This window comes from Lissotriton vulgaris, chromosome 2_1 (genome assembly GCF_964263255.1).
Source record: "Lissotriton vulgaris chromosome 2_1, aLisVul1.2, whole genome shotgun sequence".
NCBI classification, from domain to species: Eukaryota; Metazoa; Chordata; class Amphibia; order Caudata; family Salamandridae; genus Lissotriton; species Lissotriton vulgaris.
The window spans coordinates 345,659,493-345,684,644 of NC_141687.1; the positions used below are offsets into that span (position 1 = coordinate 345,659,493).

General features: G+C 47.2%; 1 protein-coding gene across 1 annotated transcript in view; it reads left to right on the top strand.

Annotated features, from left to right (window-relative positions):
* Positions 1-25,152, top strand: part of NUFIP2 (nuclear FMR1 interacting protein 2) — a 178,444-nt gene that overhangs the window by 97,894 nt on the left and 55,398 nt on the right. The window contains exon 2 of the mRNA XM_086955105.1: positions 21,328-23,047. Within this exon, the coding sequence (XP_086811231.1) occupies positions 21,436-23,047 (1,612 nt within the window). The 5' untranslated portion in view covers positions 21,328-21,435. The remainder of the gene's footprint in view (positions 1-21,327; positions 23,048-25,152) is intronic.

Consider the following 25,152-nt stretch of genomic DNA (forward strand, 5'->3'; position numbering starts at 1 on the left):
GGGTAAGCAGACGGAAAGTAATCCTCTTATTGACGGGTAGCCAGTGGAGGTCTTTAAGGTGACCAGAGATGTGTTCGTTGCGTGGGATGTCTAATATGAGCCTGGCTGAGGCGTTTTGGATTCGTTGTAGTTTCTTCTGGAGTTTAGCGGTGGTACCTGCGTAGAGGGTGTTTCCGTAGTCCAGTCGGCTCGTGACTAGAGCGTGGGTGACTGTTTTCCTTGTTTCGGAGGGGATCCAGCGAAATGTTTTTCTGAGCATGCCAAGAATGTTAAAGCAAGAAGAGGATACGGCGTTGACTTGTCTGTTCATTGAGAGTGAAGAATCCAGGATGACGCCAAGGTTCCGTGCGTGGTCTGTCGGGATGGGTGCATTTCCGAGGGCTTCCGGCCACCAGGAGTCGTCCCATGCAGAGGGGGATTTACCTAAGATGAGGACTTCTGTTTTGTCTGAGTTCAGTTTCAGACGGCTTTGTTTCATCCATTCGGCGACTTCTTTCATTCCTTCGTGTAGGTTAGTTTTGGCGGTGCTGGGGTCCTTGGTGAGAGATAGGATCAGTTGAGTGTCATCCGCGTAAGAGATGATGTTGAGGTTGTGTTGGCGGGCGATGGCCGCGAGGGGGCTCATGTATACGTTGAAGAGGGTGGGACTGAGTGAGGATCCTTGTGGTACGCCGCAGATGATTTCAGAGGCCTCGGACTTGAATGGTGGGAGGCGGACTCTCTGGGTTCTTCCGGTGAGGAACGAGGTGATCCATTCCAGTGCCTTTCCTTGGATTCCGATGTTTCTGAGGCGTTGTAAAAGGGTGCTGTGGCAGACTGTGTCGAAGGCTGCAGAGAGGTCGAGGAGGATGAGGGCGACTGTGTCTCCATTGTCCAGTAGAGTTCGAATGTCGTCTGTTGCTGCGATGAGGGCGGTCTCAGTGCTGTGTTTGGCTCGGAAGCCAGATTGTGAGGGGTCGAGTGATTTGTTGGCTTCGAGGAAGGCGGCGAGCTGGTTGTTGACAGCTTTCTCGATGACTTTGGCCGGGAATGGAAGAAGCAAGATGGGGCGGTAGTTTTTGAGTTCGGTGGGGTCTGCTGTTGGTTTTTTCAGAAGGGCGGTGAGTTCAGCGTGTTTCCAGTCTTCTGGGAAGGTAGCGGAGTTGAAGGAGCAGTTGATGACGTCTCGGAGGTGCGGAGCTATGATGGAGTCTGCTTTGTTGAAGATGTGGTGAGGGCATGGGTCTGTGGGGGATCCAGAGTGGATGGAATTCATCAGGCGGATGGTGTCCTCAGTGGAGATTGGGTTCCAGGCGTTAAGGGTGTTAACGAGGGGAAGATGGTCAGCTGATGGTAGGGTGGGTTGGCTTCCGGGTTGGTTGTCAAAGCTGTTGTGGATGTCAGCAATCTTGTTGTGGAAAAAAGAGGCTAGGGAATCGCAGAGGGTTTGAGAGGGGGTGATGTCGTTGGAGTTGGCCGAGGGGTTGGAAAATTCCTTGACGATGTTGAAAAGTTCCTTGCTGTTGTGGGCGTTGTTGTCAAGTCGATCCTTGAGTGCTGTTTTCTTGGCTTTTCGGATCAGTTGGTGGTGAGTACGGATGGCGCTTTTGAAGGCGTCCTTGGTGCTGGTGGATGGGTCTTTTTTCCAGGCCTTTTCAAGGGAGCGGCACAGTTTCTTGGACTTCTTGAGGTCATCCTTGAACCATGAAGCCTTCTTGATGCCAAGTTTGTGTTGACGTTTTTTCAGTGGTGCTAAGGTGTCGGCGGTGTTGGATAACCAAAGGGTGAGGTTGGAGGCGGCTTCGTTGGCGTTAGAAGAGAGGGCTGGGGAGGTTTGAAGGAGCGATGTGGAGATCTGCTCCGTGGTGATTTTGTTCCAGTTTCTTTGTAGAGTTGGTTGGAGGTGGATGATGGGTTTCGGCTTGTTGTAGGTGAAGTGAACGCAGCTGTGGTCAGTCCAGAGGAGATCCGTAGTGTGGCTGAAGGAGACATGGTTGCTGGAGGTGAAGATGGGGTCGAGTGTGTGACCTGCGATGTGGGTGGGGGAAGTGACCAGTTGTTTAAGTCTGAGGTTGGCGAGGTTGTCCAAGAGGGTGGCGGTGTTGCGGTCGTTGATCTTTTCAAGGTGGAAGTTGAGGTCTCCCAGAAGGATGTAGTCTTTGGAGGGGAGCGCGTGTGGGGTGATGAAGTCCGTGATGTCTTCACTGAATTTTGCGCGGGGTCCTGGTGGCCTGTAGAGGAGGGTGCCTCGGAGTGTGGTTTTGGGGTCGGTGTGGATCTGGAAGTGAAGGTGTTCGGAGTTAGCGAGGTTGGCGTCAGAGCTGGTTGAGATGCGGATTGATTTCTTATGGACGATAGCGATTCCTCCTCCTGTATGGTCGGTGCGGTCCTTGCGTGTGATCTTATAGTCATCAGGGATAGCGATGGCGATGTCAGGGGCGGAGGAAGCGTTCATCCATGTTTCCGTTAGGAAGGCGACGTCAGGAGAGATGGTGTCTAGTAGGTTCCAAAGGTCAATGGCGTGCCTGTGGACCGAGCGGGAGTTGAGAAGGATGCATTCTAGGTGGTTGGGGTCGGGAATCTGTGTTGTGGTCGCAGCGGAGATGTTGTCGGTGCCGCTAAATTTGCAGGAGAGGCAGGAGAACGGTCCATGGGTGCGTCCAGGAGCGGCTTGGACGCAGTTGGGGGCGCGACCGGGGTTAAGGGCTAGGAGGGTGGCGGCATCGTAGGTAACGCGGGGGGGCTGGGCAGCGCGAGGGGCAGGGGGTCTGGCGCTGGGCGCGGTCCAGGCGCGGACGGGCGTAGACGGGCTTACCTTTGGCGCACCTTCGGCGCGGGTTGGGCGCGGTCGCTGCGCGTAGACGCTGCGCGTTAGGTCATTGGTCATAAATGGATGGTGAAGGGGGCGGAGCGTGGGAGGGGCAGCAGCTGGGAGGCGGTAGCGGGGAGGAGGGGCGGCCCAGGGAGCACCAACACAGACAAGATGGAGGGTGAAAGTGAAACTGAGGCAGGGGCAGCAAATGGGATCAGAGCGCCTACAGCAATGCGGAGCGGAGCGAGCAGCGCTGAATGCAAATACAGGTCAGTTACAGTGTCTTCAAAAAGTGCCACGATGTGATGTAAAACACTGCGCCACCACAGATAACACACAGCGCTACACAGAGCGAGTTAGGATGAATGCCCACACAGCGCTATCACACTGATACACAGCGCTATACAGAGAGAGCTAGCCTTAAATGCACACACAGTGCTAACACAGTAATCCACAGCGCTAGCAACGATACCCAAATGCGGTAAGTAGCAGTCTTAGAGCGTGGGTCCAGGGAGTGGGAGAGGGAGCGACCGTTCTGGAGCAAGTCCGGGCGGTCACAGTTGGTCAGGAGAGTTGTGGATCACTAAGAGGCTGTAGAAGCTGAAATAGAAATAATAATAATAATAATATAAATAACACAAGTCTCTGTCAGCACAACTGTTAGCAAGATTTATTGGGGAATAACAAATAATGCAAAGGTACATGCAGCACGGAGGCAGACAATATAAGTATTGAATGCCCAAAGATGTGACATTAGTGACCGCTTTTTATAGGCCAAAACCACAAAGGATGTGTCATCACCTCATACGTAGCACAAATTAAGCCCTAGCCATTTGACCAATTAGCAAGGTTCTAAACAGGCCTGTATACCATGTAAGGTCCGAACCATACTGTTGCTGACCACGTGACCCAAGTGGGCAGCTTCAGGGACTTTCCACTGTAATGTAAGATATAAGTCTTACATTTCCAGTTTTTAATAGAAAGGAGCAGACATATTGCAAAATGTTCTATGTTGAAATATCTGTGTCTACGTCAGCATCTTCCCTGTCACGTATTATTCTTGATCAAACCTTGTGTTACAAAAGCTGTGTCTCTGAAGCAAATAGAAAAGTACAAGCATTGGTGCACTACTTTTTATGTCAACTTAGCAGGGCCTAAAAGCTTACAGCATTTGGTATCATACAAGAAAGATGTCTTCTACATTGCTCCATCTGATACCAAATCACTATCTTCTAACCCCTCACCTCCCTGCCAGCCGTGGATGAACAGTATTTCAATGTCTTTTGCAAATATTATCAGCTATGGCAATATAGTACAAGAATGGGTTTGTCATCCCCATACCCCTGTCATAGGTGGGTAGCTGACATGTTGTGAGGGGCAGACGTGGTCTCGTCCCGCCCAGAGGAAATTCGCGATTACCCCGTCCAGGTCACGAAACCAGCTGCAAGGAAGGTGGAGTGGAAGGTTTTGAATGGTGTATAAAAGATGGTTGGAGAACCATCATTTTAAAAAGTGCAAACTCTGCCCAGGGGATTCAGCGGAAGAGTATGTCAGCGGTGGAGGTCATCTTTGACGCGCTTGAGGAGTGGGGTAAGATTAAGGGACCTGGTCAATTCGGGCAGGAGTGTCACCTAGAGCCCGAGATATTTGAATGATAGCCTATGCAGGGGATTGGTTGTTTGCCAATCCACACATTCCCTAGAGACATGGAGAAGCACCCTGTGGATTTGGCGGGGTTGAGACGTAGTCCCGACACCTTCTTGAGTAACTGGAGGATATGGATAGCCCTTGGTCCCGCCCGGGCTGGTTACTCAGAAAGAGATGGAAGTTGTTGGCATATAAGGCATTTTGGTCCTCATGGGACCCTTGCCGGTGCCAACCCTGGATCAGGTCATCACTCCGGATGCGACTCGCCAGGGGCTCCATTGCTAGGGCAAATAAGAGGGGAAAGCCGGCATCCCTGGCTAGTCCCCCTCACAATCTGAAAGGTGGCCGATAGTGTGCAATTTATGAGGACTGACTGACTGACTGAGTGGGGTAAAGGACCTTCACCATTCTTTGGTAGGAGGGCCCGAATCATGCCCTGCCCAACACCTCTCCAATGTAGCGCCAGTTAACCCTATCAAAGGCCTTTTCAAAATAGTTTTATATAGCGCAAACAAGATCCCCAATGATATCTGAGCGCTTTAAAATAGGATGGAAGGAAGGACATAAATGCAAGATCGACTTCAAATAAGAATAAGCAACAAGACTGAACACCTAATTATAGGACAATTGCGTTAGGGAGATTAGTACATTAGGCAAGTATTTATAGGATTACGAAGGGTGAACCAATATGCGGTAAGGAAGAGCACTAACTAATGAAGGTACAATGTTTGTAGGATCAAAGACTTTGAACAGGTGAACTAGCCCAATTAAGGTGAGAATTTGTTCATTAGGAATCTTTTGATTTCCAGTTTGAAAGCAGTCGTGGGGGTAGATTCTATGTACTTCCGGTGGAAGAGTTCCATATCTTTGGGGCAGGGCCAGAGAAGGCTCGGTGACACGTTATCTTTTTGCTAATCAAGAGTGGTTTCTGGAGGAAAGTGTTAGCGCTTCTTGAGGCTCTATCACCACAGGATAGTTTGAGCTTCAGTGCTAGATATCAGTGAGTTTTGAAATGAAGGGCTTTGTGTCAGAACAGCAGCCTTTAACTGAATTCGGGCTTCGTGGGACAACCATTTAAGTGATTTTAGGACTGGGGATATGCGCTCTTTTTGTTTGGCACCTTTAACCAGTCTAGCCGCAGTGTTCAATGATGCCCTTAGTGGAGCCAGGGTAGATTTGGGAAGGCCACATAGCGTAGCGCTGCCGTAGTCTAACCTCGGCAAGACAAGCGCCTGGACCACCTGTTTGAAATCAGTTTGTGGAAGGAATGGTTTGATCTTTCTGAGTGTCCTCATCAAGTGGTTAGCTCCCTTACATAAACTGCTGATATGATTCGTCATATCAAGGTGCTTGTCCAGGGTGAATCCGAGAGATTTGGCTGAGTCTGTGATGAGAGAGGTGCAGTTGAAAGCTGTGATATGATTCAGCCAAAGGTCTAGCTTGGGGATATGATTGAGGAGAAAGAAGCAGGAACTCAGTTTTGGAGGTATTGAGTAGGAGATAGTTCTCAGTTAACCAATTGTGGTTAAATGTTAGCGTAGTGTTGAGTGAGATGTTATTCAAGGATGAGATTTTCAGATAAAGTTGCGTATCGTCCGCATACTTATGGCAGAAAATGCCTGTGGGGTTTAGTGAATTAGCTAATGGTTCAAAGAAAAGGTTGAAGAGGATTGGCGATAGGGCGGACCCTTGGGGGACACCCATGAGTACTGTAGAGGGTTGGGAGGGGGAGTGGTTTGCCTTGTCTCTTAGTGATCTGTGGTGGAGGAAGGACGAGAACCATTGTAACACCAGACCAGAGAACCCCATCCTGTTCTTCAGAATGGATAGGAGGTTGTCGTGATTAACCGTGTTGAATGCGGAGGAGAAGTCAAGGAGGATCAGGAGACCGGATTCATTTTGGTCAAGCATTTTTAAAATGTCATCTAAAACGTGAGTGAGAGCAGATTCAGTGCTGAGCCAGGAGTTGGAAATTCTCAATGTGACCACAAAGTTGGAATTTAACTAATTAGGTCTCGCCCTGGAATTCGCATCCGAAGGATGCGTCCAGGGCGGAGACTTATAGCTATCTGACACGGGGGAATGGGAGGACAAGAAACTGTCACGAGCTTTAGCAGGCAGATTTGGCTGCGCGAACGCGCACGTTCCATCCTGCGCCGCGCCGTGCACTTCCCTCCCATACTCCCAGCAAGTCAGCCTAACGCGCATGCATGCACACGCATTTACACTTACACGGACACGCAGGCACCCAGTCAGGCAACCCCCCCACCCCCCCCACAGTCACACACACACACACACACACACGCATACACACAGACTCCAAGACACATACACACACGCACGCTCACACACATACACAGCCCGCCGCCGTACGCGCGCGCACACACACACATGCCCCCCCCCCGCCCTCGAAGCCCAGCAACAAGGCGAAGCCCCACTCACCGGCTTCCTCGGCTCTCACCAGCAGCAGGACTCTTCCTCCCTTCTTCGGCACCGGGGCGCAGGGTAGGCTCCTGCCTGCTCCGGTGCTCAAAACAATTGCGGCTCTTCCGTGGGAGGCGGGGTAGGCTCCCGCCCTCCTACTTCCTGTTTCCGGTTGTCCCGCCCGGCCTGCCTGACTTCCTGGTCGCAAGCCGGCGGCGGACTGCAGCACGCGCCATGCTTGTTCCAAGGAGAGGCCGGCGGCTTGAGCAGGGGGATGGGCAGTTTGGTGTTTGCGTGGTATAGGGAGGTGAGAGCCCAGCAGGAGGACGACAACTTGGAGTTTGTTCTCATTTCATTATATTTAATTAGTGTTCTGTGTATTTGTCAGCCTTTTTAAGACTTTCCAGTGCGGACCTCCAGCGCTGTTACGATTCATTGGATGATTAACTTGAACGTTCTCCGCCTTAGTTCCTGAAAACACCAGGGGCACGTTTTACTTTTCCTTTCACCTCGTTGAAGGTATTAGTTACAGAACGCATCCATCCATTCAGCAGGCAGGATGGTCTTTAGGGGAACCTCCAGCGCCCTTTATATAGAACAAAACTAGAAATTCCCGTTGGTGTATTTGGCTTATCTTTCGTCCCTCTTTTATCAGTGCTCCGTCTCACTCGCTTTCTCTTTTCTAGCGCCAGCCAGACAGCAGATGTCCGCCTGCTCGAGGTTTTTTTTGTTGCTGATTGTATCGCACGCTAATCTTTGAAAAGAAGTATGGTGACTCCTTGCAGCAGACAAATGCCACATAACAGACACCCCACACTTACCACGTACTGGCGCCCCTTGCACTCACATGCCACCTCTACACTCACACATTAAGCGCGCATAGCCTCCCCCCTCCCAAGTTGAGGACACCCACGCTCACTTTAGTGCCTGGATGTAGGTTTTTCGGCGGGGATACGGAGGGTGGGTGAGGGTTTTCAGTGGGTTTATGTGTTGCAATAGCAGTCTGTTACGGTGTGCCTAACCCCCTGTAATAATGTCACATTATTGAATGTGAGAACATCAGATATCTCATTTACTTGACGGTCCTTCCGCTGTGAGTCAAACACTCGCTATAACGTAGCGACGCGGCAGATAGACGTGCAGGAGCGATGCACTAACTCTTCGCGTGGCGCAGTGGTGGGAGCGTCTTGAAAAGTTTTAGGTGTGCATTTGTACGTCACGAGTTCTAATCCTGGCGAGGCTGAGAAATTGTGTTGAAGTATATTGCATCATGATCTTGATATACGCCTTTTTTCATGTTGTATTGGATTATGTTACCGGCCTTTGTGTAGCGCTACAGGCATGATTATAAAGTGCCTTGAGACAATTAATTTACTATGGAAGAAGCTGGAGTGCATTTGTGCAACAAAGACATTCTTCGGTGGTTTACCCTAGCCTTAATGCTTGTCCTTTGCTGCTGCCAATTCATCACATTTAACAAAAAATGGAGAATGTTTGAGCTTTTAATGCTTTCCAAGCATAGTTTCAAGAGGCTTTGTGATAAAATAGCAAGGCATTGTATTTTGTATTAGCAGACTTTAACGTTCTCTATCCTCATTTAAGCCTTTTTGTGATTTGTGTGGGCTGCTTTGTTTTATATTTCTTATGGTAGGGTTTGCACTTGTTTTGGACTTCTTTTCAAGGGGGAGTGTGCACAGGAGTGTTTTGGATTTCACACCTGGCAGCACGAATGGCGAGGTGAGAGCAAGTCCTGGTGACTGTGCCTTTAGGGCGCTAGCCTAGGCCTGTGGCCAGTAAAGAACTGTAGTCTGTGTCGCCCCTCACTCTGTCTGTCTGTCTGTCTGTCTGTCTGTCTGTCTGTCTGTCTGTCTGTCTGTCTGTCTGTCTGTCTGTCTATCGCCCTCACTCTATCTATCTATCGCCCTCACTCTATCTATCTATCGCCCTCACTCTAACTATCTATCTATCGCCCCCACTCTATCTATCTATCGCCCTCACTCTAACTATCTATCTATCGCCCTCACTCTAACTATCTATCTATCGCCCTCACTCTAACTATCTATCTACCGCCCTCACTCTAACTATCTATCTATCGCCCTCCCTCTAACTATCTATCTATCGCCCTCACTCTAACTATCTATCTACCGCCCTCACTCTAACTATCTATCTACCGCCCTCACTCTAACTATCTATCTATCGCCCTCACTCTATCTATCTATCGCCCTTACTCTATCTATCTGTCTATCTATCTATCGCCCTTACTCTATCTATCTGTCTATCTATCGCCCTTACTCTATCTGTCTGTCTGTCTATCTATCTATCGCCCTTACTCTATATATCGCATCACCACAGCATCACTCAGGGGCACCACAACATCACTATACGCTACCACAGCATCACTGAACACCACAGCATCACTCGTCGCCACCACAGCATCAATCTGTGCAACCATTCAACAACAAGTGCTTCAAATATGTTCTCTCAATGTTTCAAGCTTTATTACAAATGTCACAAAAAGATGTTAATATTTCACTTCTGTTCTTGGATTTTCGTCACAATAAAATACATTAAACATAATCTTCACAAAAATTATTTACAAAAAGCTATTGCCATTATAAATTACAATAGCTTTTATTTAAATATTAATTATTAAAAAAATAAAAGCCATTGTTATTTGTAATATCAATACATCTAAGTCACGTAACTATAACACATATTTCATTACAAATGCTATAGGTGTCACATTTCCAAAAGGTAAAACTATTGGCATTGTAAATGACAAAGCTATTAATTTAGCTATTTTCAAAACCAACACATAAATGAAAAATTTGTCATTTACAATACCAATAGCTCAAACTTTCCTAATGCGAGACCTATTGCATTGCAAATGCTTGTTTTTTAAGGAGTTTGGCTAGGGTAGGGATGTTGGAGATAGGGCAGAATTTATTGAGGTCAGCTTTTTTTGCGTTAGTTTTTTGTTTTTAGTATAGGTGATCCTTGAGCTGCTTTTAGGCAGTCGTGGATCGTGCCTTGTGATGGAGAAGTGTTTACAATCCTTGTCCAGGTGGGGATGAGTACGTTCTGAATTTCTTTGAAGATGGCCTGGGGCAACGGGTGAATGAAGTGGTTAGACGGATTGATATTCTGAAGGATCTTGTTGATGTCTTTTTTCACTGTATGGGGTAAAACTGTCCCATGGCGATTTGTTCTTGGTATTCAGACTGATAGGTTTGTGCTTTACGAAGAGGCCAAGGGATGGGGCAGATCCGGAGGAAGGCAGTAGGACCTTTTTAGAGGCGAGCTCAAAGGTGATGAGTCTTGATTTCTCAGTGAAGAAGGCAGCAAGATGAGGGAGGGATGCCTCCAGAGTCAGAGTAGTTTGGACCTACCACTGATTGCTGTTTAACCAATTCGAACAGTTTTGGGAAGGTTAGCAGCTTGATCGAGTTGGAGTCTGAAATAATCTTCTTTTGTGCATCTTGATTTGTTTGTTGTAGAGGCTCCTAACCTCTCTAAGGAGTTTTAATTGGTCCGAGGAGGGTTTGGCTCTCCAACCTCGTTCAACCGCCCTAGATTTTGACCTCCGTATTGATGAGTGAAATTGTGTGGTATTGGGCCCAGGAGGGTTGTGGGAGATGTAATTTGTGTATGACCACAATGGTGGCAATGTCAGTGGCTATTGGGAAGGTGCCCCTCTCTATAGTTTCTTTGAAAAGGGCATGGAGTCTCGGGATAAGGGGGGTATCGTGCAAAAAGGAGGAACTGTTCTGCACCCGATCTGAGGGGTCCATCGAGTACAGCTCTCTGTAGTAGGCCGCAGAGGCCTGTGCAATTGCCATCCGAGTGCGAAAGACTTGTCCTTGCGCATCATAGATTTCAGGGACATCCTGGTTGGCCATGCGGTGGGTAGCGAGCCAATGGAGCAATTTTCCATTCTTGTCCCCCTCATCCATAGACCCTGGTCACCGAGGACCTCCAGACCAGTTTGGCAGACTGACACGAATCTTTTTTGATCTCTTCTCTCACATGGTGCTGTTGACAGCGTTCCGCTTCTCCCTCTCCCACACCCAAAGTCTGCTCCAGGCGGACATCCTGGGCTTCAAGTTGGTTGAATCGTGGTATTGGACCTGTCGTATGTGTTTGAGGAACCCTTTCGCATATCCCCGAGCTGTGGCTGTACCCGCCTCGAACAGCTATGTTATGTAATGTTAGCCTCCACTTATAACGCGCACGGCTACTCGGAAGTGTCCCGGCGCGAAAGCCAAATGGTAGAGAAGGGAAGGAAATAACCAAACATAAGATTACTTAAATAGCAAGGTTTTTAACTGTTTTTTGAATACCCAGAGGCTCTCAATGTTTCGTAATTCCAGGGGCAGGGCATTCCAAGCCATGGCTGCTTTAACAGCAAGGCAACTACCGCCTAGCCTGGTCTGGCGGAACCTAGGAACAATGGCAGGACATTTTCCTGTGGAATGAAGAAAGGGCGACGGCTCATAAAACGAAAACCGTCTCCTAAGATATTGAGGCCCTACATTTGTAAAAAGCCCCGTGGACTAATGTCAAAGCCTTAAACTGTACTCGCTGCTCCACCGGGAGCCAATGCAGCTCGCGAAGGTTCTGACTGGCACTGGATCTACCCGGCATACCCAACAAGGCCCTAGCTGTCACATTCTGGACAATCTGGATCTTTTTTAAACTGATAAGCCGGGAGACCAATGTACAAGACAATGGCATAATCTAATCTTGACAGAATGAGCGCACGGGTCACCATTTCCTTAGCCCTTTTAGGTAAAAGAGGCATAAACTTCTTTATGCGTTTCAGTGTGCCAAAGCACACCCCTGCCAGTTTATTGATCTGCGGCCGAAATCTCAGATCTCAACCAAACCCCCAGATTTTTTGCTGGACATCTGGAAGAATTGGGCAAAGGGTAGCCCACCAACCAAATATCCTCTCTGAAATGCGAAGGGAAAGAACCATAGAGGAGTACTTTCGATTTCTCCTCATTACACTTCAGTTGGGCCTTTGCTAGCCACTTTAAGTCCTCAGCAAGGCAGTTCTTTGCAGAGGCCGGAGAGAAGTCCATTTTGTTCCACGTAAAGAGGATCTGGGTGTCGTCAGCATAAGCTATGACCTTAGCACCCAGCTCCTCTGCCAAGTAGACCAAGGGCGTCGTATAAACATTGAACAAAAGCGGGCTCAATGTAGAGCCCTGGGGAACGCCCGTATTCAGACTTCTAGGAGTAGATGAAAATGGGGGCAGCCAAACTTGCTGTGATCTATTGGCTAGGAAGGATTCTATCCACTTCCATGCCTGCCCAGTGTGCCTTGTAGTTGCACTATACCTTCATTCCTATGGAAATAGGTGTTTAGTTCTTCTCCCACTTTCTCATTATATTCTGAGTCTGGAAGAAAGCAGGCATTTAGTCGCCACATGGGTCATAGTGCTCCTGTTGCGCCCCCCCCACCTGCAGGAGGAGCAGGGAGTGGGCGGACACTCCATGCGCCAGTTTTTGAATGTCCGAGACCTCTCTGCAGTACGGGGCCGGTATAAAAATGAGGTCTATGCGAGAGTGGTTATGGTGTGCAGCGTGTGTGTGTGTGTGTGTGTGTACGTGTACATGTGTCTGTATACGTGTGTGTACTGTAGTGTGTGTGTGTGTGTGTGTGTGTGTGTGTGTGTGTGTGTGTGCGCGGGTGCCAGGTGTGCCAGATGTCGCAGAGGCCCAGCGTGGAGGCCCAGTTTTTGAGGCGTTTGCTCTCGCCTTTCCTATTGGAGGTCGAGGTACCTGTGGCATCTGTTGTGGGCTCATGGACCGCGTTAAAGTCTTCCCTAATTTTGGTCAGAGGAAGTGCGGACAATGTCTCCATTGCAGCTTGAAGGGTGGATTCCAAGGTCGCCGTAGGCATATATAGTGCCATGAAATTAGCAGTTGAGTTCCCAAGAGTACCCGTAAGAGTGGTGAATCAGCCTTGAGGGTCAGTAAGTGCTTGGGTCAGTGAGAAGGGAAAGGAGCGTCGCCGGAGGACTGCTGTCCGCGTGTACCCCTGGAGTACCCAGAGTGCCATACCCTGTCCAACACCTGCCGTGCTAAGAAGGGACGGTGGTTGCCCATAAAGTGTTTCTTGTAATAGTAGGAGGTCTTGGTTGACCCTTCGGGTGAACCTTTATAACCTCAGTGCGCTTGATTTTATCTAGAAGGCCGTTGACGTTCCACAAGTGGACAGTCAGGGGTTCACCCCCCAGCTTAGGATTGGGCATTGTGGTAGAGTAGGGACCAAGTAGGTGGAGTCACTAAGGTGGATACAATTCCCAGGTTTTGGTGGAGGCTGAGTGCATTTGGGGACATCTTAAGCATCGTTCCAGGGAGATTTCTGGATGTAGTGCATGGTGCCGTAGTAACATAAAGTAACACAACTAATTGCTGGGAAAACTATCCCAGTCAAACTCAACCAACCCCCCCACCCCATACTTCCCAAAATGAAGCATCTGTTGCCCCGTAAACAACCCTGAAAAAGAAACCAGTGATCAATTAGTCAACGGTGGGCCGTGCTATAGGGCTATGTAGTTGGCCCCTCAGTGTTCAAGGATACCAGTTCTTCTATCTGAAGTGTTCATCATGGCGGTGCTTAGGGTCCAATGCAAGGGCTAAGTGATAGGTCGGTATCTTCAGAGCTGGGTCTCGGGAGCCATGGGGTCCTCAGGCAGTCGTCAGATCTGGACCTCTGCAGTTGTCTGCGGGATCCACACCCTCGCGGGGTGAGCCAGGGGGGGTGGGGGGGGGTGCTGCCCCGCCAGTGCTAGGTTGTTTTCTGAGACCCAGCGCGCCTCCCATGGGGGGGCGCAGGCGCAGCCCCAAGTGGCCCTGGCTGGGGTTCCATCGTAGGGACACTTTTCATTGGGCGGATCTGGCAGTCCTCAGCGGCACAGGTCCACGCCGCCTCCGGCGTATCGAATAAAAAGGATTTTTCCCGGAACATCACCTTAAGGCGGGCTTGAAAAAGGAGCTGGTAAGGCAGCTTGAGAGCTCAGAGCTTCTGTTTCACGTCTGTGGGCTTGCACCTCCTTAGTTTAGCCGGGGGTGGGGGCTGGGGGGGGGAGGAAGCATGAGTTTGACTCCTTTGTGGAGCAATTCTTTTTGCGAGCGGGCCTCTTGGTGAATGTTGTCTCTGTCCCTGAAGTTGTGGTTTTTCTGGCAGTGGTTTCGGGGCCAGAGCGCGATGGTCTTACTCCACAACAAACCATGTGGAGAGTACATCTGCCAGCATCCAGGACCTGATACATTTCTCAATGAAGGTGGTGACCTGAGTTGGTTCTATGCCCTCTGGAAGGCCAACCAGGCGGAGGTTGTTTCGACGGGAGCGGTTTTCGGCGTCTTCGGCCCATCTGTGGAGATATGATGTGTTAGATCAGAAGCTCCTTTACCTGCTTTTTTTAAGGGGGAAGATGTCCTCTTCTACCTCCGATAGATGGGCCTCTGCTGCAGTCACCCGGACTGTTGCGTTGTGGAGATCTTGATGGATGAAGGCCATGTCCACCCGGACTACCCCTATTTAGGTCTCCATCGATGCTTGGCAATTCTTGATGGCGTTCAGTATGGTAGCCATATCTTATTCACGGTGGTCAGTGCGGATTCGCTTTGGGTGGGGGAGGAGGTGGTGCCGCAGATCGCAGGCCGAAGGCCTAGGAGTCTGGCTGTGGTCATTCTGCGGCCTCCACCACAACCAGTGCCCCCACTTCAACGATAGCAAGCAAATACCACTCACCGCCTGGATCGCCACATCACCTGCAGGGTGGAGGAATTCAGACATGGTCTTCCCACTGATCACGAGCCGAGCTCTGTTCAGGCCCTTGCAGCAGGCTGGAGAGTACTGCCTATCGCCAGCAGCTTAGTTGTCTCAGAAGACAGAGCAGCAGCCTCTGCGCCACAGCCCGCACCTCCTCCCGGCTTCGCGCAACAGAAACTATTTTCTTTAGAGTCACCTCTTGGTTCCACTGGGGAAGGAGGGGGCGACAGCGTTACTGCCTATCGCGTGTCTAGTCCCGTTAAGGCCCTTAATGCAGAGTTTTGAGGGCGACTCGCCGGGGGGGGGGGGGGGGGGAGCACAGCTGATCTGCTGCCGCGGCCCGCACCTCTGCTCTGGGCCACGTCTCCAAATCAGTCAGCCTACTCGCTTGACAGGGGCCCCACAGCGCCACCCCGCCAACAGGATGTTGCGATCGAGGTATGTGGAACGCCTGGGCTGGGCATTGTGGGGTGGCAACCTGATCTCAGGGGTCACCGTGGGTGCGTCTCAGCAGGCCTTCTGGACGTGGGTTGCCTAGGCACCATGTTGCTTCGGATCTCACCGCATTTCGTGGTTTGTTGGCAGCTCCTCGCTGCCCGGTTGGGTTTTGGGCAGTCCGGTATTGCCGCTGCTTGTTAGGGCACCTCTCCAGAAGTGGTGCCCCTGCAAGGTCGCAGCTAGAAGAGGCGAAGGATTGTGTCGGATTGATGAGAGGTCCGGAGCACTCTGAGTGCGATCGCCATTTTGGCTTACCAAGCTACGCCCCCCTAGGGCATTTAAGCCCTTTCCACTGAAACAGCCTTTGCTGCCTATTGGGAACCTTGCGCATGAGTGAGTGAATTTTTAACCTACATAAAATTGAAGACACTAACTTTTTAGTCCATGCGAAGAGTACCTCCCAGGAAAGCCTCAGTGTGAGATCTCATTGGGGTGTAGCTCCCCCTTGTAGTCCTAGTGAAAGATGACTGCGGCCTCCGCTCTGACATTGAGTGAGTGTGTGAAATTCACCACTATGAGGCAGACTTCTCAGCTGCACTGTCCATGCCCATAGACCATGGGTACTCACAAACATTTCCCCAGGGGCAAAAAAGTTCATCTGTGGTGTGACCGAGGGGTGCATTGATGCCAGCATGGTGGTGGTTGGGCGTGGAAGGTGTAAGGTGAGCGTAGCGGAATGGACAAACATCTAGTGTATTAATTGCACCTGGAAGCACTCTCAGAGTTTGGTCGAGTGCGGAAGCTGTGACCCTGGCAATTGTTTTATTTTACTTTGCTTATTGGCATTATTATCTAGAGACTGGAGGCATAAATGTTTGTGTCTAAATTCATGTTTGAAAATTGTCACTTTAAAAAAAAAAAAAATTGAAAGTCACTTTTATAATGTTATGCATGATGGTGAAAGGCTTCTACAGATTGATTAAATACACTCTTTTGAATTTTGAAGGGACTATCATTTTACACGTTTGTGGCTAATTTTTTTAAAAATCAAAGTGTTCTTAAAGTTAAGAAGTAGAGTACAGCTTCTGTGTTTACTTCAGTTCAACTGTGAATAAATGCTTCCCATGTACTTAGTATCTTTATGGGAATTAGTGCTTTAAGTGAACAGCAGCCTAGTGCTGCTGTTCAACCAGGGCCCGCACGTAAAGGTCAGGATGGCTGTACTTTGAGTACCACTGCCATAGTCTAATCTCTTACCAACATAGTGTCCGTAACTCCACATTGCCCGTTTTGTTGGCATATTGGACGGTATTGTTGTTGCTTGACAGAAAGTGGTTGTTGCCCACTGAGATGGAAGGGAGTAATGCTTCAGGGCCAGACAGACTTGAAGCTGGAACACATTTATGTGCATGGCTTGCTCCAACAAGGATCTAAGACCTCCTTGGCACCATCTTAAGCAGATGAGCGCCCAAACACAGTATGGAGGCTTCATTTACCACAATTACCCAAGCCTGTGGAGGGCAGGAATGTCTTAATTGCCAGAGGGAAAGGAAGTGTGTGGGGCAGCTTTGCTTTGTGCCCCCCCCCCCACCCACCCCGAGGTTCCTAGGCATCCAATATGATGCCATTTACTCTTCCTGACATACTATAGTCTGACCTTGCTGAGTAATGGCCACTTTACTTTTCCTCCGTTTAATTAACAAGGTAGACTCCGGGGGTCTGAGATGTATGTAGTATGGAACGTGAATGTATTATCTCATTCCATTTCTAATAAACCCTGTCTGTTTTGGATTAGCCAGTGAGGCATTAATCTGGGTCGAGTACTGGATACTAGCTAAAATATAATCATATAATCCATGTTTGTTAATGAGATGGTGCAAACTTGAATAGGTACTTGCATCCTTTGGTATCGCTGTAATGGGCATCTCTATCCAACTGGTCAGAATATCCACATTTATCAGCCACAGTTTGGCCAGTGCTATTACTAGACCTGCAGGTCTTATAACATAAAAAATCTCCTCAACCTGACTGTAACCTACTTGCCCTCTGTCTCTGAGGGTCGAGCAGATGTGCCATGATGGCAGGATTTAGGGGCATCTTTATTGCTCATTTACTTTGTGAGCAATGGAGATACCTTTGGGTCTTGTTTTCTTGTCACGTTTGCTCTGCTTTCAGAGACGGAGGTCAGAAGTCATTTCAACTTCCTATTCACCAGAAAGGCTGAGTAGGCACTAAAAATATCTTGTTCTGAACAATTCTGGCTCGCCATAGCGAGCTGGTGAGTGGATTTTTTGAGCCCTGTCTAAATTCCAACTGAGGAAGAACCTGTATCTCTTTATGAAACTCGAAGGGAGGCTGGGGACGACCATCATATTTTCCTGTACCTTGTCACTTATGCTTGTTTTTGAGGCAAGTGCCTGATTGTGTTTAATCTGGCTCTATTGAACCTTTTGAAGAAGTGTTTCTTTATGAAGATTAGGTCTCCTGTATTTTCAATGCTTTGCAGTGCCTCTATTTAAGTTCCCTTCATAGTGCTTATATTTTCATGAACAACAAACTTTTGGGCAGATTCTAGTCTGGCTACTGTCCGGCACATGTTATGTTAAGGTGAGCTTATAGAGCGCTCTGTCACCGTGGGTTTCCTGGCGCTGATCTGGTGCTGGGGGTGGACAGGGGGAGTTAGCCAGATTGTGGGAAGAGCCATGTTTTCAGAGATCTGCGGAATTGGAAGAGCGAATTGGAGGATTTAAGTGAGGATGGGAGAGAATTCCAGAATTTAGGGGCAAAATGTGCAAATCTCCGACCTCCGATTCTGCAGAGTTTGAAAGAGGGGACAACCAGGAGGCGGAGGTGAGAGGATCTGAGGTTGCGTGAGGGACAATAGGGACTGATAAGGGATTTCAGGAATGCGGGGCAGGGACCAGTTAGAGATTTGAAGGCAAGGCAGCCGATCTTAAAGGCTACCCTCGAAATGACAGGAAGCCAATGCAAGTTGGTAAGAAGAGGTTTAGCGGATTGCCATTTCGGGATCCCGAAGGCCAATCTCGCCGCTTGGTTCTGGACGATCTGCAGCCTAGAAAGAAGGGCCTTGGGCAGACCGTGATAGAGGGAATTCGAGAAATCCAAGCGGGAGAGGACAAGAGCCATGATGACTTGAATCAGAACTTCGGGAGTCAAGAGATAGGCCACCTTCCTGATCCTGCGCAGCTGATACATGCAGGAGGAAACCACCGCCCCTATCTGGGGCTTAAGGGATAGCTCGGAGTCAATAATGGCCCCGAGACTCTTCACCGAGGCCACAGGGGTGGGAGGAGGGCCTAGCTCTACCAGCCAGAAGTGCGGGCCCCAGTGGATAGAGCTCTTACCATGGTACAGGAACACTTTGGTCTCGGCCATAGACTATCTTCGACTACCAGCAGGCCAGGCCAAATCCTTGGTGCTGTTTGATAAGTTATCAGCTGTTCATACTAGCATTACAGTGCTTTCACTGTCTTTTTGCGACGTTCTGTAGTCAGAATATGGGCTTTAAACTCTGCCCATGTTTTATATTGGCTACTTTGACTCTTTTGGAAATGCTTTTTTCTCTTTGGTTAATTTCTTTAGTACTCCCTCCTTAGTCCCTCCTTTTTGTACAGTTGTAACATCCCGAAGGACTGTCGCTGTTGCATGTAAAATGACTGTAAAAAAACCTAAAACAAAAAAAAGTTTCAAAGCACTCTTTTGTTTATCACTTTTTCGTCATAGCTGGCGATGCAGGCACAGCTACTCACTTTCTCCAACCCATGCTCCTCAGAGGCTTTAGAGGGCTCCTGTTCCGTGCACTTCCCCCTCCTGTATTGCCACACACTGCAGCTGCATTTCAGCAGACTCGTTCCGAGGGCATAGTGCACTTCCCCCACCCGCTTGTTTCCTTTTGTTAACATCGTGTAATTGTACATATTCAAACATTTAATAATATTAAGTTTAAATGTATTCATTACCATACATGTTTTTAAAACACTCCACTGCGAGACTAGAACTCAGTTCCCTAGGGCTAAAGTAGGCCGCTTTGTTTGTTACGCTGCAGGCACAGTTAGGCACTACGACCCACCACCCTAACTCATCAGATGCTTTGAGGGTTCTGTTCCGTACACTTCCACCTCCTGCATTATCACACGTGGCATTCGCATCTAATCCAACGTGGGCGCGGTGCTCTTTCCCCCTTCCGCTGCGTTAATGTAGCTCTTATCATCGTATTTTGGCATGAATCCACGGTTTGACACCACTGGCGCTGCAGTGGTTCGTTGCGTTTGTTAGAGGTGAGCAGATGGGGGCTTTCTGTAAAGTGTGTTTGGCTCTAATTAACCAAAGGCTTTAAAGTAACCATGTTCTTCCTGCTTACATTTCACGTTCTACTTAATCTTGCATTACCTATGAGTGTCTGCTTTTTCAAGGATTTTGTTACTTTTTTTTAGGAAGCAGATCACTCGTGCCTCCCCTCCCTCATAACCTATTTCCAGGTTCTACAGGGCCACAAAGTCCTGCAAATGGCAATAGCGCTATACAACTATATTTACTCCACTGCAAATAAAAAGAGAAAAGCAAAAAAATTGTTATTTTCAACACCAAGAGCTCTAACTTTCACAAATGCAAGACCTATTGCATTGCAAATGCTTGTTCTTTTTCTGCTTTTTGAAACTGGCATTCAAGGTTCAGACTTGACATGGATTAAATCCTGTCTCCAAGACCACTTTCATGCTGTTCTCCTGTCACATTTCCAGTTCTATGTCAAAACTTTATCACAAGGACTGTTCCAATGCCCCAGGGCTCTTCTTTCAGCTCTACCCTCTTCATTGTTTACATCCGTTCTCAAACTAAACTTATTTGGTCTCTAACCCCTGAGTTATTCAGACAATAATCAGATACTGTTATCTCTGGATGACCTTGTCAAGCATAGCTTTCTCAAATTTTGGTATTGCATGACTCAGTTTGTCTAATGGATGTTCAACATCTCACTTTAACTTTAATACTGAAAAGATCGAGAATGGTTGTTTTTTCCCACCATCAGATCCCCCTGAGCTCTAATATATCAGCCCTTGGGACCCGCTCTCACCCTCCTCCCTAGTTAGGACCAATATTGTTTTTTCACTGATCATGATCTGTTTAAGTTAGCAAAGTGGCCTCCAACTGTATTTTTTTCCTCACACCATTACGTAAGATTCTTTCCTACTTTCCCCTTTCTTCACATTCAGTGGTTGTCCAGGCTACTGTCCTTAGCTGGCTGGATTGCTGCTGCTTTGTTTTTGGGTGCCCTGCACTACATCGCTCTGCTCTTACAATGGTTGAATTTAAAGAATCTAACTGCACGGTTTGCTCTAGACCTTCAGTCGGGCATTTGAAACGAAGCCCATAAATACCCTACATTTGTCCCAATAGTCCAGAAAATAGCTGTTAAATCATTTTGTCTCGTGTTTAAACGCATCCATTCTTGGGGGCCTCTTATCTATGCAGCACATTCAAATTTTACCCCCCCTCTCCAAGCCATATGTCTTCCACAGCAAGACTCTTGGTTATCCTGAGGTTCTGCCACTCTGAACGGTTGACTGAGCTTTTTCAGTCATTGCAGCAAGAATTTGGAACTCGCTTCTATTCTGCAAACATCTAAAAACATGATGGCTCCCTGAAGTATAATTACCCTCTGGCAACCACAATGTAACTCTTTCACATCCGTTCTAGCGACAGGAAAGCGTTTGGTGATCAAGTGCCCTATAAAATACTAACATAAACAAACTGGTTGGATATATTGTTTAATGTTTTTAATCTGAGCAGTCAACCTCATGTGCATCACTATGATCACAAGCAGGAGGCTGTTTGTGAATTGTAGAAAGTGTATAAATGCAAGGATAATCTGAGATTGTAGTTTCTTGATCTTCAGTTGCTTAAGGGTTGATAATTCCTCTTTAGAAAATTTAAACTTTAATTTGCTTTCTTTTTTATTTTGTCTTTCAATCTATGACAATCCTTTTAAAGTGCTGTCAAACACATATGAATTATATTACCCATTTTTAATGGTAAGTATATTTAAATCAGCATATCAGTCCACTGTCCTCATTACATCACATTCTACATTTAGAATCACTGATGTTGTCGGTCCCTTCAAATGTTGTAGATCTTTTTATTTTTTTGCGGTTTAAAAATGCCAATGATCTAATTTCCTATAAGATTGCAAGGATTTCAATCTATCTTTTTTCTTCCCCCGTAGGTTATGGAGAGCTGAATTGGAATGCGGAAAAAAGAGATACTCCCTTGAGACACCCACTCCCCTCCCCCACCTTGGATTATTCCAGCCTGCTGTCTGGCAACTGTTCCAATGGCAGTCAGTAACTTAGACTCCAGATACAACATCAAGCAGATTGTCCAGGCTGGTGGTTCTTTTCTGGGGAGAGGGCCGATCAAAACTAAAAATGTCATTCAGAAATCTATTGCTGACAAAAAGAATGTGAAAATTTATGAAAATAAACAAAAGGATATCCTTCCTGTGGGCAAAACAGAGGTGCTGCCTTTAACCAATGGTATAGAGAAAAACGATTCTGGATGTGTTGCCAATGGTTGTGGAGGGCAGACTGCTGACAACGATGGGAGTGGATCTGAGAGTGGCTACAATACACCCAAAAAACGCAAAGCTCAGCGCACTGAGGACCTAGGTTTGCTGCAGGACAGGGTAATGCAACTAGAAGCTGCTAGCCTTGCTTTAACACAGGATCTGGAGAATTTCAATTCTGATCACGTTTTGGAGCGTGAAGGCAGCCAACTTGGTTACACTAAAGCCTCTTGGAGGTATGAGGCTGGGGACTCTGTCTGTGGGAAGCCTGGAGCTGCGGAGGTGCAAAGAAAAAACTCTGATGGCAAGCCTAACCTTGGTAAAAAATTGGATGAGCGACTCAAGTGCAAACAGCCTGTAACAGGTACTTGTGGTGGCTCCCCGAAAGACGATTCATGGACTCTCTTCAAGCCTCCACCTGTGTTCCCTGTAGACAATAGTAGTGCGAAAATAGTTCCGAAGATAAGTTATGCAAGTAAAGTGAAAGAGAATCTCAACAAAGCAGCCCAAACACAGTCACTTCTGTTGTGTTCCTCTTCGTCATTATCCTCCTCATCCAGTGGGGAGGCCCAACTGCAGACTTCGAGCCGCCTGACGCATGTCCCCATGTCTGCCATGAAATCCGTCACATCTGCTAGTTTTTCCAATGGTCCGGTTTTGGCAGGGACTGATGGCGCAAGTTATTCTCCATGCAGCCAAGCCATGCTCACCAGTGCTGCCAGTACTTTGGTTTCACCTTCTGACTCTGCAGCCAGTAGGGACATCAACACAGCTGCTGTGGCTGTAGAACAAAAGACCAGTCTTTTTATTTACCCTTCCAATATGCAATCTGTGCTGGTCGGCATGACACCGACTGACATCTCTGGCCAGACAAATCAACAGAGCCTAGGGGAGATCTTCCAAAACAAGTGGGGTCTATCATTTATCAATGAGCCTAGTGCTGGTCCAGATTCTATGGGTGCCCAACCTGTGGATGAAATGAACATCACATTTCAGGAGAATTATACTGATGGTATTTTATCACACAGTGATGAAAACGCATCTTCAGGACAGAGAAGAGTAGTTTTTCCCAAAGCCTATGAGCTTGACAAACGGACTAGCCCTCCAGTTCTGAGCAGCTTGCTGAAGTCTGGAGTCCCAAACCTGGAAACTGTTTTAGCCAACGAGCCACACCATATAGGTGAACTGCAGAAAACTGATCCAGGGATTCCCGACGCATTACTGTTTCTTTCTAAGGACTACGAGATAGATTCCCTCCGGGCCTCTCCAACAAATGCTTTGTTAGCCTCAGCCAAAGAACAGCGATGCCCAGGAAGCATAGAGAAGAACCATAGTTGGGGTACCTTTGACACAAAAGCTGCTATTATTTACCACACTAGAGGTAACCGTTCATTTCATGTTTATGAATGGTTTATTGGTTACAGCAACAGTCGTTATGGAACATAAATTGTCCTTGTGTAGGATTAATTGATTTATTTGTTCTGGTTAATTCTAATCATCATGTTGGTCTAATCCTATTGTTTTTGATAGTATAAGTTTTTATTTTTATTTTCTTATTTTTTTAAATCCAGTACTTTTCTCCCCGATGTTCTATATCCTCTGTAGAGTTTATTAGATGAAGTAATACTTGTTCTTATATTTAATAGGAATCGGTCCTGGCATTGGTCGTAAAGTATCTATATATCGTTTTTTCGATATTATTTAGAGTTTAGAGGTCTACACTATAATAAACATTACTGTCCATAAAGCATATTAATAAAGCCACATTCGTAAAAAATACATGCTCTTCCAGCTAGATTTGGGAGACTACTCCATTTGCGATATTGGCTTTAGATTTCTTGACATAGGTACTGCCCGGTTTGGAGTTTTCATGCTTAGTAATTATTCCATTGCATCTGACACTGTCCCATTCTGATAATAGTGAGAAGTTCTTTAAGATGCTCTTTACATCCACACACAAGATGACACTTTACCAGAATTATTAGCAGACCTAGTCTTAGCTTGAGCAAGACACATCACAGCTTGTTTGCAGGGTCTTGTGTGGATTGGCTTTAAACGTATTCTGGCAGCCATACTTTAAATATTTTTCAAAGTGCATCCTAACAATTGCTCACAATGAGGCATTACATATCAAACTCTCTTAAGCAGTCTCTCTGGCAACTTTCTGCTAAAGATTGGTCTGGCTCTCTAAACCGTCTACAAAGAAAATAGACCGTCTCCATCTCCGGTTGCCCTTTAAGACTCTTCAGCCAAGTTCAAGTCTTTGAGGTTACAACGTTGAGCTGTTTGGATGATGCATTGTTTTTTTTCTGCAAAGATCTGCGAAGAATATTTGACAGAGCTGTAACCGAAGCTTTACAACTCTATGTATTGTACCACTTTCCCTTGATTAGTCTTAAATGGGTACAATTCCGTTCCATATGCATATCTCAATTTTACCAATGCAGTAGTTGCCACCACTATACTATTTCAAACAATGTTCCTACGTACCTTCTATGCTGAGGTCCTTGTGAATATTATACCAAAATGTTTAAGTTGTAAATCTATGTATTGAAATGCCAGTTACTATGCTTTATTTCTCCAAAAGGAACAATCCCAGTTTTTGCCACATTTAGTACCAATTACATTCCGAACAATAAATGGCAAATCTAATGCTGTAACCGTGTTGGCAAGTGGCTGAAAAGACAAGTGTTGTCTCAGAAGACCTAAGCATTCATTACAGACTTAAAGAAAGCAGGTGGAACATATTTTTCTTTTGCCAAGTAGTTTGGCACATCAAACAAATATGAGCGGCATAAGTTTAAGATCATTAGAGATTAAACTCTTATGTTCGAGGCATGTAACCTGTAGATCACATGCTTCGCATACTCCTGCCATCTAGTATTTGGTCTGGATGTTTGCAAGTTGTTTTTCTTCATAGAAGTCTTTCCAGTCATAAGGTAAGGTGACTCCCCCTTTCGGTGATAGTGCGCATGGGCATCGACTCCATTGTTAGATTATGTTTTTCCGCCATCTGGATCGGACGTGTATTGCTGCGCTCTGGTTCTAAATAGTTCTTTGGGTTCCCCTTGGTGCACAACCCACTCTACCCGCATCGGTATTGTTTTCGTATGCGTATCCCACTTTTATGCGTATTGTATCAGTTGAAGAATTCTTTTATTTTGACTTGAACACGCGTGGAAGGCCGTAGGGCCTAACCACGTCAGTCCACCTCGCAGTCGATGGAATGGCCTCCATTCAAATTCTGTCCTGGATGCCATACAAAGTATCCGCGCACCGACTCACATGAAAATTGCAACTTGCGCTTATATCCAGAGCACAACGAATATGGATAATGCCCAAATAAGGGTTGGATTGCTATGCCTAAATAAGGGCAACAGGAATTGTGCCTATATAAGGGCATAAGTCGGAAAACCTATATATGGTATTTAAATCGACACACAACACCCACGCCACTTTTGTATGATCGAGATTACTAAATCCTAA